The sequence below is a fragment of the Acartia tonsa genome, chromosome 13, assembly GCF_053477335.1.
Source record: "Acartia tonsa isolate MP-2025a chromosome 13, ASM5347733v1, whole genome shotgun sequence".
Taxonomy (NCBI): domain Eukaryota; kingdom Metazoa; phylum Arthropoda; class Copepoda; order Calanoida; family Acartiidae; genus Acartia; species Acartia tonsa.
Window position 1 is genome coordinate 13,433,056 of NC_137272.1, and position 14,358 is coordinate 13,447,413.

Sequence of the window (14,358 nt, forward strand, 5' to 3'; positions counted from 1 at the left end):
GGATTATCCATCTCTTTTTCAGGGGTTTTCTGTCCCACTCCTCCTCTCCTCCTCTCCTCATCCCTCATTTTTATGACGTCATTGAGAGACTTTCTTCGTCTTCTTTCTTTTTCTTCTCTCTTTTTTTCTATTCATTCATTCTTCTCCCTCTCACTCTCTTTTTCTGCATTATTCATTGAAATCTAGCTTCGATTTATTGTTCATAATCCTCCATGTTTGATTCTCAAATATCAGTTTATCCTAGATAGTTTATTTAAAACTAGCGGCTACGCCCCTAGAGGCCTCTAGTGGCACTTTAAATGTTTTTTTTATATATTTAAAATATGTTTTTTTTTACGTTTGACGTTTATCCTTATACTAAAGTAAAAGGATGTTTGTCTGTCTGTGTGTCTGTCTGTACCAAAGGATCTCGCTAACCGCTGAACCGATCGGGTTCTTCTTAACTGGGTAGCTTCTCATAAGTCCCGGGAAGGTTTATAACTATTTTGGGGGAGAGTACCACCACCCTCCCAAGAGAAATGACAAAAAAATCAAATTTTTTTTAAATTTAGGGGAGACTTCAACGTCAAATAAGGTGGTATCGTACATAAAAAATTAACTTTAACAAACAACAACATTTAAAGTGCCACTAGAGGCCTCTAGGGATGTAGCCGCTAGTTTTTCGTTAAACTCTCTTTCTAAAATCGAAAATTTAAAAAAAAAATTTAATTTCTCTAGGGAGGGTGGTTGTACCCTCCCCCAAAATAGTTATAAACATTCCCGGGATATATGAGAATCTACCCTGTTAAGGAGAACCCGATCGGTTCAGTGGTTAGCGAGATCCTTCGGTACAAACATACAAACACACAAACATCCTGTTATTTTATTATAAGGATTACAATGTCTAAAGTTTTTTTTTTACAATTTTATCAATTTTACATCAAATCATTGTACATCCTAATGTATAGCTCCTTGTTTCACAAAGCTTTGCTACTATTGAAGGTTTTTGGAACTTTCTTTTTTTTATATTAAGAATAATGGTTTCATATTGCTTCTATAGGATTGAAAAATTTATTGAGAATAATTATGAGCCATATGAAATGTAAGTATAAATTTGATATTTTTATTATGAATGTTAAAAATCATATAAAACTTTTAACCCTAAATAAAAAAACAAAACAAAAACTTATTTAAATTTACTTTTATTCATAGGGATGATAAAGAAAGAAAGTTAATAGAAGACTTAATTCCAAAAACTATGGTAAGCTTAAGCTCTTTCTTATATAAAAGTAACAGGATCTTTTGTCTGACTGTTTGTATGGCTGTGTGTCTACTGTCTAACTGCCTGACTGTCTGTCTTTCTGTAACAAAAAATCTCACTTCATTCTGAACCAATATAGCCTAACTATTTTGGGGGAGAGTAAGTTGTTGTTGTTGTAGCCATGATTCTCTGAAGTTAGGACTCAGATGCACATGGAGACTGGAAGTGAGAATCCTTTGGCCAATCTTAGATTGGTAAGCTTTGCGCACAGCTGATTGTATTCTATATTACATTACAAGCTGACTCGCAATTCTCGTGGAAGCTACTCAATTATTACATCACCCTGGCCTAGAGTTTTGGCAGGTGTTCCATATTAAGCCACCCTAATTAATGGCACTCTCATACGAGGAGCATGGGTGAGGGAAAGCATGGTTAGAGCTGCTTGATTTGTAGAATCCTAACTTCCTACAAATCTCCCCCCTTACAACTCTAGGGCATCTTAGGGAAGGTTGCGTGATCATAATCTGACAAATTTGGGAGAGTAAGTCCACCTGCCTCATGGAAACCCTTGAAAAATCAACTCTCACCCCATCTTTTTTTTACAAGGGAATTGGTTTTCAAAATTTTTTTTCTTTAAGGATAGACGAAATAATATGTGGCTTTATGCGCGATTCCACCTTAGCAAAGACAACCAAAACTATTAGAAAACTTTGTTATTTATTTAGGAAGAACAAACCACGCTTATCGGATGTGTTAAGGATTTTGACAGACCAATGAGGTATCCATATCTTTTAAGAGGAGTAAGGCTACTCTATATTTTTTTCTCTCTATAAGTAAAGATATTTTAGTGTAGGTGGGGGTAAATTAAAAGCTAATAGTTTTATGAATTTGTCCGTAAATCAAATAATTTTTCATTTAAGAAGAAATATATATCTATACTTTTCATTAAAATGTTTAAACATATTTTAAAAACATTAAAAAATGTTTTAAAAATAACTTTGCTTTCTAATGACTCAGGGACAACTTTTACAGGCTTATACTCTAAAAATTCATTAAAATCTTATAATAAATGTTGTTTATTTAGATATCTTGGCAAGACCAGAGAACTGTATGCTATTTATGATTTTCTTGTTGATGTCAAAATGTATAAAAGCAGGTATTACCAACTCTTATTTTTACAATGGTGGTTATTTAACCCACCCTCAAAATATTTAAACTTCTCCTTAACTTATGTAAATCTCCAGTGTTAAGAGAAGGATTACTATTAGAAGATGTTAGGTAAAGTTAGGGATTTGAATCTCTTCCTAATATTGTGTCTTAACTAAAAAGATTTGAAATCAATTGTACTACAACTATGTCAGATGTGTAAACTAAATAGTTAGAGTAGGAGGAATGCCTTGGCGGGTTGGCACATTCAACTTCTGGTTAACTTTAATACAAATGTCTTGCAATCAAAAGTTGGATGCCTTAAGTATGTTTGCATGCACAATCATTCTTTTTCATTATCAAGAATTTGAAGGGTTTAAGGTCAGAAATGGGCACATCTTAATGCACATTCTTGCATAGTTATCTGATTCCTACTGTTCAATCAAAATATATATTAATTTAGGTATCAAAGATGTAATCACTACATACCTAACTTGAGAGCAAAACCAGTTTGGACTGTGGAAGAAACTGGTTACCAGGTTATTCATCCTTATAATAAAGTAACAGGATGTGTGTTTGTGTGTCTGTCTGTTTGTTTGTACCAAATGATCTCGGTAACCACCGAACCGATCTGGTTTTCCTTAACAGGGTAGCTTCTCATAGGTCCTGGGAAGGTTTATAACTATTAATAAGTTGGGTTATCAAATTTGACTCTCCCCTACTCAAGTGCCCCTAGAGGCCTCTAGGGGCGTAGCCGCTAGTATATATATATTGCAAAAGATGGAGGAAGGGTAGATTTCAGTGTACCACAGACATAAATATGGGGGAGTCCATTCAAGTTTACAAAAGAATATCATTATTGTAAATTTAGAAATTAATTTTTCTTTTTAGGATTTTTTGAGAGAGCTTGAAGCTAACTGGGAAGCAATAAGGTAAGATTTTGTATATAAGTAAATGACCCCTTCAATGGTTTTAGGAGTTGGGTCGGGTTACTTGAAGGTATAGCTACAGCTTGCTCTAAAATACTACTGAGCTGGATCTTTAAATCGTTTAGTGGTGCGCTGAATCGGGGCGATCTAGTTCGGCGCACCTAGATATTATTAGATTTCAATCTTTAAATCAAAATGGAATGGGCGAATCAGCGCGCCCAGTGGCGTGGTACTGGCGCGGCAATGACACTCAACGAATGGCATTGCCGCGCCAAAGCGGGGTGATCTGGATCACCCCGATCTGGTGCACCGTACTAAAACAATTTAAAGATCCAGCTCTGAATAAGAATTCTAAAATTGAATTCATGTGCCATTGTCCCATCCATATATCCCTGATAAGATATAATTTTCAGGGATGAAGGATTGGAACTGATTAACCAAGCAACAGAAGTCAACATTACATATGGGGAGGCTTCAATCAACACAGTCAAGTAGGTATCATAGGAACAGTAGCACAAGCTTGGAACTGGCCTTGTAAGTATCATAGGAACAGTAGCTCAAACATGGAAATAGGCATTGTAAGCATTATATCAATAGTAGCTTTAAATTGAAAATAGGCCTTGAAATTATCATAGGAACAGTAGCTCAAACATGGAAATGGCATTGTAAGCGTTATATGAATAGTAGCTCTAACTTGAAAATGGGCCTTGAAATTATCATAGGAACAGTAGCTCAAACATGGAAATGGCATTGTAGGCGTTATATGAGTAGTAGCTCTAACTTGGAACTGGCCTTGTAAGTATCACAGGAACAGTAGCTTAAACATGGAAATATGCCTTGTAAGTATCAAAGGAACAATAGCTCAAACATGGAAATAGGCCTTGTAAGCATCAAAGGAAAAGTAGCACAAACTTGGAAATGGCATTGTAAGCGTTATATGAATAGTAGCTCTAACTTGAAAATGGGCCTTGAAATTATCATAGGAACAGTAGCTCAAACATGGAAATGGCATTGTAGGCGTTATATGAGTAGTAGCTCAAACTTGAAATTAGGTCCTCTAGGTATAATAGGAATGGTAGTTCAAACTTGGAAGTAGGCCTTATAATTATCATAGAAACAGTAGCTCAAACTTTGAAATAGGCTTTTTCCTTGTATTTTCAGCTAAATAATGTAATGAAATTATGTTTGTAATCTTTCTAGTTTAAAATATTTATTTTTTATTTTTCAGGGAGCAATGGAAACAATATATTTTCCATGGATTTAACTATCCCTCATTCCCTGATTATATGTGCGACATTGCTAAAACTGCTTGCAGACTTATAAAGGTGACTGAATAATCTCATACAATTAGCGAATTATTAAAGTCTGAATGGTAAAATTGTATTGAAATATTTTAAAATAAGTGAGGGATGGGGTGGGGTGGGGTGTGGGGTGGGGGGGGGGGGGGGGGGTGATGAGTAGTTTTCGTTTGTTTGTTAATTACAATATTTTAGGTTGGGTTAGGTTATTTTGGGAATAGGCCCACCAAAGGTATTTAGCATAGGGAAACTACCCTCCACCTCTCTCTCTTTTTAAAAAATCTGTTTCATAAATAAGTGGGGTGGGGATTTAATCAAGAAAATGCAATTGTATTTAATAAAATATATTTTTTTAAGGATTTCAAGAGCGCTATCAACACACCCATGGGCACCATCAAATATTCCTACATCGCAGCTGGGGCGTATATACACCCTCATGTGGGGGGAAACAACTATAGACTTAGGAAATACATTTGATAACATAATTTACATAAAGGATATAACGGACTATATAAATCCTATACAATTTCTTAGGATGGGTACATGGCGTTCCTGCAGCTGGCAGAAATACATCTGGATGTTTTTTTGTCAAAATGTAAAACCCTCTGCCAAAAATACAGTCATACTTATAGTAACCGCCATAAATACATCTAACACAGGCATTTATACATCCAAAATTGTCAATTTTACATCTATTTCTTGTCAATTTTAAAAGCGGCTAAGGAGCGATCTGACCGCTATGACTAGAAAAAGTAATTTTCTCTAAAAATACACATGAACCACCAGAAACAAATTTTACGTCTTTATCTCTAACAGGAGCCGATCTGATAAGGTAGGAATTGAGGCCCGATCTGTAAGGGTTAATGTCTAGGAGTACAGCTCTTCACAACTCATTTTTACCTGGAGGTCGATTGTGGAAAAGAAAAACATGTACAAAGAAGTTCAAAGAAAGGAAGCTAGATTTTTATAACAGATTAATCAGTTATAGAACTAGTTAGAATAACGTGCCCAAACTAGAATTGATACCATAATTTACTCAAGTATAGACTATTCCATATATGAACAAATTTTTTGATATTAGGCACGTAATTCTTTGTATAAATACATTTACAATTTCACCGCCAATATAGTTTAATATTTGAGTAAAATATTGTACAAATTGTCGTTGTTATGTGGTAATGATTTAGGTTATGAAATGGGTAAACAGGGAAAAAGGAACAAGTTATAGAATAAAGATTTTAAACATTTAACCATAATCTAATATAATAATTATGTATATTCTTGTAGTATAAATATCTACTATACAGTTTACTATTGTTTATTATTGATAAAAATGTACAAGATGTATTTATGACATATAAAAAAATTTAGATGTGAAATTGGCAAGAAATAGATGTATATTTGACAATTTTGGATGTTTAAATGCCTGTGTTAGATGTATATTTGTCAGGGTACCTATGATATATGGCAAATTACTGTCGAATTTACATCCATACAAACAATATTGACAAAAATACATCCACTGTATTTCTGCCAGTTGCAGGAACGGCAACGTCCCCTTAGGATAGCAGCTAGGAGTTCCTAAATCTTACACATTTCTTTACACCAATGTATTTTAATGTGAAGGAAGATTTTATATTTGAGTTTTAATTTTAGTGTAAAATTTTAAAATCCTGTTCAAAAGTTATATTTTTAAGTAGGTTAATTTTACTACATCTGTTTAAAAACATTAAAATGCCAACTCAAGAACATTAAGTATTTTTGAAAAAAGTAGAATAATTTAGCCTAGTTAACAAAAGACCTAGACTGAGAAGTTTTTTATAGTGCCTCTAAAAATGACGTCATACTGGCCTGACATTGGTAATTTAGCCTGTTTTTTATAGGCACTATAAACAGCTTCATAGGCTGCCCTATATAAGCTTCAGGTTTACCGGTATTATAAAGGTATTTGTTGGTTCTACCTGTTTTGGTTGGGATCTTGGACAAAGTAGCTTCGGACAAAGTAGCTTCGGACAAAGTAGCTTCGGACAAAGTAGCTTCAGGACAAAGTAGCTTCCGGACAAAGTAGCTTCCGGACATTTACTTAAGAAAAGTAGCTTCCTTAGAAAAATAGAAAAAACCTCCTAAACGACAAACCTCCTAATGCGACATCTTTTAAGTAAAACCCCCTAAAAACTTTTCAAGTGATATCACATTTATAAAGTGTGAGGTAAGGGTCGATATTTTTAATGCAAGGTTGTATCGGGTTCGAAACCATGCCGTTGGGTAGCCAACACAGACTTTGGGACAACTGTCGGACGGATTTTTAAATTTCACCCTGTAGACAAAGTTATTCAAGAAAGAAATTTCGGTTTTGAATTTCGTCCCTGTGTGTTTTATCGCCATATTGGATTTTATTGTTCAACTTTTTTAACAGCAGTGGTGGATTTTATCCTTAAGTTTGGAAGATTTTTTTATTTAATAACTTTTAAAAAATTTTAGGACGTTTTACTTAAGAAATGTCTACACAGAAAGAGAGACATAGAAAAAGGCATAAAGACAGACATAAAGACAGACAAATAGACAGACAAAATGACAGACAGACAGACAGAGAGGCGGACAGAAATTGTAAAAATTTAAAAAAATGTTAAAACGAATTAAAAATTATAAAAAAAATCGCCGAACCCTTTTTAGTAAAATCCACGATCCACTTTTTGTTAAAATTGTTAAAGTTTTGTCTTTCAATAAAATTAGAAGTTAATGTGCATTAAACATTCTTACATAGGTTAGGTTAGGTTAGGTTATAGGCAAGGGGGCCGAGCGCCCGCGGCTAGGCAGGCCAGGGGGCCGAGCGCTGCGGCCATAACCTTTATTACTATTAGAAGCTACTTTTCTTAAGTAAATGTCCGGAAGCTACTTTGTCCGGAAGCTACTTTGTCCTGAAGCTACTTTGTCCGAAGCTACTTTGTCCGAAGCTACTTTGTCCAAGATCCTTTTGGTTGACCTTTACAAAAATTGCTCTACCTCTAAAAGTTATTTGTTAACTGGGCAATTTATTTCCTTCTAACTTTATTTTTATTATGTATAAAAATTAAATTATTTAAAAATAACAAGGATGACAACATCCATGAAAGCAATGCTTTGAAACGGTAGGACAAACGAACATTAACATTAAAATTGTTGCAAAACTTCTTAAATTCAAAGTACTGTTTAAGGACATACTTACATTTTTACGACTTGATTAAAAAGATGCTTCGCTTATAATATTGTTTCTAGTTGTAATAGGAATCAGTACTCCAAAAATCAGATTAATGATATCTTACAAATAAGTTGGTTTAAAAAAAGTTATAAATCAACATGTTTAAAATGAATTATAGAGTTGCTACGCTTTCTCTATCTTACCTAACTGTTAAAGGAATTTTCACGCAAAGTTTGACATTGATAGGACAATTCAAACATGTGTGAATCAACGAAAAGAGCTAACCGGGCGGACAGATGGACCGACCCTAATTATTGAAAAGCTTCGCTTTTAAAAATATTATATTAAATGTATTTATATAAACAGAGCTCATTTACCATTGGTGGTTCCTAAACGTAAAGATGGAGATTTAAGGTAATTTTTATTTCAAAGTCAATAATTGAAATTAATTTGTTAGCTTAAGCTTTTTGATCATATTATACTATGGAGAGAAGTTCATTGAACTATAGAGTATAGATTACATAGGTACCCAAAGTTTTATGACCTTGTCATCTCTTACTTCGACCCAACAACTTTGGGTACTTTTGTTAAATTGTGATGGTTGATAACAATTTTAAACTTTTCAACAAATACTTAGAATACAGAAAGGTTAAAATGAGGGGTTTCAAAGATTTTTATTTATGGTGGGATAATTTTGCTGACAGCCCATTTTTGGTAATAAGTCTATCATTTTGTTTTTATTTTTCAGTGAAGAACCACGTATGTCCATAAATGCGGGAGACCACATAGTTACTTGGGAAGAGGGGAAGGTCATCGTTTTTGACGATGCCTTTGAACATGAGGTCAGTACAAGGGCGTCCAAGCTTTTTCATTTTGAGGGGGGGGGGTAACAATTCAAAATTTAAAATTTTGGCGGTACCTACTGCACCCGCAAATTCATTTGTATAGGTGGGGGTATCTTTATATCATATAGGCAAAGACGTACAAGCTTTTTTTGGGGGAGGGGGTAAAAATTCAAACTTCAAAATTATTGGGGGAGGGTGGTTAATCACCCCTTTACCCGCCCCCATTGGACGTCCTAGGGTCAGTATACAATGGTTATTGTTGTTAGTCATTTTAGACGGGTTGCTACAAAAGATCTAATGACATAAGGTCTAGTTTACAAAAGGTCTAGTTTACAAAAGGTCTAATTCTACAAAAGGTCTAATTATACAAAAGGTCTAATTCTACATAGGTCTAATTTACAAAAGGTCTAATGCTACATAAGGTCTTGTTTACAAAAGTCTAATGCTACATAAGGTCTAATTTACAAAAAAAATCTAATGCTACAAAAGATTTAATGCTATAAAAGGTCTAAATTACAAAAGACTTAAATTAAAAGAATTAATAAACTTTATAAAAAAATACATAGGTGTGTTAGATTAGCATCTCTTTAAATGTTCGCTTCCCTCACTGGAGAAAGCGTAAAATGGCGCCAAAAAATGACGTCATACGATAAAATATTCAATGATAGGCCAGTATAAACTTTACCATTGGTCAATTACAGTGTATACTGGCTTCTCATTGTTCAACTATATTGTATGACGTCATTTTTTGGTGCCATTTTACGCTGTCTTACCTTGGAGTCAAACATATTAGAGTATATAAGTAAGTGTTCCTTTTAACTTTTAGTTGTCTAATGATTTAATACTCCCCTCAAGGTAAAGAAAGAATAATTTTACTCCTAGAGGCAAGGTGCAACTGTAATGAATATTATTTTGAATATTGTTAGGTATTTAACCCGAGTTCAGAAAACCGCTTGATCCTGATTGTAGATCTAGTTCATCCAGATATGACACAGGTAAATTACACTAGTACCCAAAGTTTTATAATCACGTTATCTTGAAAACTTTGGGTACTTTTACTAAATTTTGATTTTAATTTACAGAAGGGGTTATCTTTTTTATCAACATTGGGGATGCATATCAATTATTAGCCATTGCCTTATCCCTTAAGATCCGTGGGGTAAAATAACAATCTATAAAAAATTTTAAAAAATGGATGAACAAACCAACAAAGTGAGTTATAGAGCAGATTTTCATAAAGTATTTAGAATGTAGAGAATCACGGAACCTTTCTAAATATAAATTTAAAGTAAGTTTTATAATGGATGCTCATTGAATCAGCTTATACCAACAACGAAATTTATACGGAAAAATCACGAAACCTATACGTGATTCCCAGCTGTCGTTGTGGGGGGGGGGGCACTTATTAGAATTGACGACCTTTTCATCTGCCCCCCAAATATAATTTTAGATTTATTTCGCTTGTTGGCTATACCTTTAATCCTGATCTTGAATAATACCCAAGAAAATTTGGGTGTAGTCCCTTTCGTAACATCGCACCTTATAAGGGGGATTCTTCGTATTTTTCTCAGTAGCTTTTCTCCTATTACTAGCCCCTGCGGGGGGCTCTAACTCTGCGGGGCCAATTACCTAACCCTGTGGGGCAATCACCTAACCCAATATAACCTAACCTAACCTAAAATAACCTATTAAAAGCCATTTTAAAAATACGACGAATTGCCTCTTATGGGGCGATGTTACGAAAGGGACTATTCCCGAAATTTTTTTCCCCATAGAGTTACTGAATGACAGACTGACGGACAGCCGCAGTACTTTTAAGAGTATACTAAAAACTGACATCTTATGGAGTATTAAATATTTATATATTCTAAATTTTAGTAAATAACTCAATTGATCATCCACGTAAAACTGTCTATAATATGATTCTTAAAATAATTATTCGGATCTACTGCAGTTTACGGTAAAATATTGCTGGTAACGAATATTTCCAAACGACTGCCAAACGACTGAACGTACACATCATAGCAGCACACCATTTTAAGCGACATAAGAAGGCCCACAAATAATCTGGAATAGCCAAGAACCAATGATGCACAGGGAAAGCTTCACTGAAGAAAAAACGCGTAAAATAGATTTTTTCGCGCATTTCTCTGCACTGCGAGATAATTATGCATTATTGATTTATTGCTATTCCAGATTATTTGTAGGCCTTCTCATGCCGCTTAAAACAGTGTGCGGGCATGATCTGTATGTTCAGCCGTTTGGCAACTAGCAGCCTTTAAAATTCATAGATGCAATATTTTACTGTGAACTGCAGTAGATCCAATTATTCTTTCAGGAACAACTAGAAGCACTAACTAGCTGTATCACGTGGGTGCTGCCAAAAGAAGATGATGATAATACTTGGAGGAAAGTTCGACATAAATTTAAAAGATCAATATTTTTGGGTATTTTATTTTTCGTGACATTGCCTCTTAAACTGTTTTTAACCTATTTAATGTTTGATTGGCGTATTATCACAGTAGCTTTTGATAGGTTATTTTGGGTTAGGTTAGGTTAGCTTAATTAAATGTTAATAATTGCCCCGCAGGGTTAGGCAATTGGCCCCGCAGTGTTAGACATAGAAAAAGAGCTACTGCGAAAATACGAAGAAACGCCCCTTAAGAGGCGATGTCACGAACCCGACAATACCCATATGTTTTTAAATAGAATGTATTGGCAATTTTGGGATAGTTATATTTTTTATCCAAAACGTCAACAAAAGATTTAGTGGATGCGTCTCTACCATCTAGAATATCTTAATTCGGAGGATGGAAATAGCCTAAAACCCTCCAGAAACCTTAATATAAGGATTGAAACATCCTATATTAAGCTTCCCTAACATTGAGAACTCAATGGCTGTGATTCAGTAAATTAATTCCATTTGAACTGGCTGAAAATTTGGATATTTTAGTGAAATAATGTTGTCCTAAAACTTGTTTTGTTTTATAACTAAAGGGAAGTGGGTAAGAAGAACCCAGGTCCCTTGTTCCTGGGTGAAGAGCTTGAACAGCGTAACAGACAAGCAAACAAATCTTACAACATAATTGCTTAAGGTTATTTTGTCGAACTTTTTGTTAAATCAGGGAAAAGAAGAATCATCACGTTGCAAATATGCAGATTCTAGAAACTATGGATGGACTTCTATTCGATGATTCTATACCTTTTTTTAATACTGTAAAGGTTTAAAATAAAATAAAACTTTAAATTTTTTTGTTATTTATCGCATCGTATTATAGATAGCTTCCGCGGATAATAAAAAATTATAGGATTAGTTTTATTTTATTATTCGTGGAAAATTGTCAGTAATACAATACGATACATGATTTTTCAGTATGGTTCAGAACCGGTTCTAATCCAGCGGATATCCATCGGTTTCGAAGCCATACTGGAATAATTATTGTTTTCTTGTGTTTGAATCTCATATGTAACCCAGTTTCATAAAATTTATATAAAAATGTTAAAATTGTAACACTATACTGAATAAAATAAAAAACATACTTGTAATTAAAGTTGATTTTTTTTAAAGCGAACTATAATTAGGGTCGGTCCATCCGTCGGTACGTCCGGCTTCCGTACGTCCGTATTTTTAGGCATGTTAGAATTGTCCTATCGATTTTAAACTTTGCATGATGATTCCTATAGGAGTAAGGTACGAGTTAGAAAGTAAAGCAACTCTATGATCGTTACCAGAATGTCCGTACGTTCATTTTAAACATGTTGATATTTTAACTTTTTTTTATGTGATATAATTATACGATTGGTCTGATTTTTGGAATACTGATTCCTAGGACAACAAAGTACATAGTTATAAGCGAATCTCTATAATCAAATCCTAAAAATGTAAGTATGTCCTTAAACAATATCCTGTATTTAAGCAGTTTTTCATCTGATTTACTTACAATTTTGTTTTGTTCGACTTTTATACATTTATATTCTGATTATTCAATTCTGACACTATACAAGTGTTAATGTTAATTTGTCCTAACGTTTCAGAGCTTCGTTTTATGGATGTTGTCATTCTTATTTTATTTGCTTCTTACCTTTTTGGTAATTAGAGTAATTGGTTACAGGTGGAGCTCATGGCCGTTGAATTGATGTACATCCCCAATGATGATACACAAAATTACCCCCACTGTAGATTATAATTCGTGGTTGAAACGTTTGGACACTCAACTAAATGAACCAACCAATTAAAATTTCATAGAGTCCCCTAGATTGTTAAGCCAACAAATAAGAAAACGCTATTACAAGACTTTGGCACAGACATCCGAGATATTAGGTAAAGCAACACTAAACAGACAACTAACTCTCAAATAATGTTTGTCTTGGTGGGGGGGGGGGGTGTTCTTACTATGCACGGTAATGGTTTAACCTGTTGATGGGCTAAGGCTTAATTGTCTGATAAAACAGTATTTTTGACGTTTTTAGTATGACGCTAACTCCATTTGTTAGATTATCTTTTCAGTTTCAATTGTTATCTCTCTATCTACCCAGGGATCTAAAGGGATAAGACATTGGCCGATAAATAGATGTATATCCTCTATGATGATACACAAAATTACTCCTTCTGTAGATTAAAATTAGGAACCTAGTAATAGTGTCTAACTTTTTATCTTTGTGACGTAACAAAAATCGAAGGATGAGAGGGGAGGTGGGAAAGGAAACCCATAAAAAAGGGTGGATTTTTGTTACGTCACAAAGATAAAAAGTTAGACGCTATTACTAGGGTTCTTAAAATTAGTGGTTGAAACACTCAACTTAATGAACTATCCAATCAAAATTCACTAAAGTCCCCAAAGTTGTTAAGCCAACGAATAAAAAAACGTTATTATAAACTTTGGGGACTAGTGTGATAAACAGTCCTTTCTCCCCTCTCTCTCTGCTATCTAACACTCTCTGTTTTCTCTTATCTTTATTGTGTACTAGCGGCTTCCTTCGCCCCTAGCCTCTAGGGGCTTCGCCCTATAAAGTTATGGGAAGTCAACCCTCCTTAATAGAAATATTCAAAAAAATTATTCTTTGTTTAATTACTCTGTGGTAAAATCAAACCCAGGTTGTGCGGTTTATGCACAAAAATTTTAATTTGTACAAAAAAATTTCAATTTGTAAAAATTAAACCTATGTTGTTCGCATACACAAAAATTAAAATAAAAATTTTTTTTTTTTGGGGGGGGGGATTCATGGGGGCTTCGCCCCATGTTGCAGTGGGGTTCCCCCACCCCCAATTACTGGTTTTTGTTTACAAAAAAATTTTTAAATTAAAAATTTTGGAAGTGGGGATTTTTTTATTTTTGGGGGGGTTTGGGTGTCCCACCCCCCAAGAAAATAGCTTAAAACCACCAGAGAACCAGTAGGTATATTCCCAGAAGGGTAGAGCCCAATTTGATCAGCAGTTACTGAGATTTTACAAAAAATGTAAAAAAAAAATTTGGGGGGGTGGTTTTTTTTTATTTTTGGGGGGGTTGGGGGTGTCCCACCCCCCAAGAAAATAGCCTAAAACCACCACAGGACCAGTAGGTATAATCCATGAAAAGTAGAATCCGATCGGTTCAGTGGTTACCGAGATCTTAAGGGACGGACAGACAGACGGTCAGACGGACAGACATAAAGCTACTTTGTATTATAGATTACTCTTATACTAGGTGCTGCGCCCTATAGAGGTTGTAATGTGAATGGGGCT

General features: G+C 34.4%; 1 protein-coding gene across 1 annotated transcript in view; it reads left to right on the forward strand.

Annotated features, from left to right (window-relative positions):
• Positions 1-1,043: 1,043 nt before the first annotated feature.
• The window catches only part of LOC145335160 (uncharacterized), a 78,682-nt gene continuing 65,367 nt past the window's right edge, over positions 1,044-14,358 (forward strand). Inside the window, exons 1-13 of the mRNA XM_080180892.1 lie at positions 1,044-1,081; positions 1,192-1,240; positions 1,966-2,018; positions 2,325-2,396; positions 2,850-2,925; positions 3,278-3,318; positions 3,729-3,806; positions 4,544-4,640; positions 4,971-5,075; positions 8,156-8,205; positions 8,540-8,633; positions 9,563-9,631; positions 10,975-11,097. Coding sequence (XP_080037018.1) covers positions 1,080-1,081; positions 1,192-1,240; positions 1,966-2,018; positions 2,325-2,396; positions 2,850-2,925; positions 3,278-3,318; positions 3,729-3,806; positions 4,544-4,640; positions 4,971-5,075; positions 8,156-8,205; positions 8,540-8,633; positions 9,563-9,631; positions 10,975-11,097 — 909 coding nt within the window. The 5' untranslated portion in view covers positions 1,044-1,079. The remainder of the gene's footprint in view (positions 1,082-1,191; positions 1,241-1,965; positions 2,019-2,324; positions 2,397-2,849; positions 2,926-3,277; positions 3,319-3,728; positions 3,807-4,543; positions 4,641-4,970; positions 5,076-8,155; positions 8,206-8,539; positions 8,634-9,562; positions 9,632-10,974; positions 11,098-14,358) is intronic.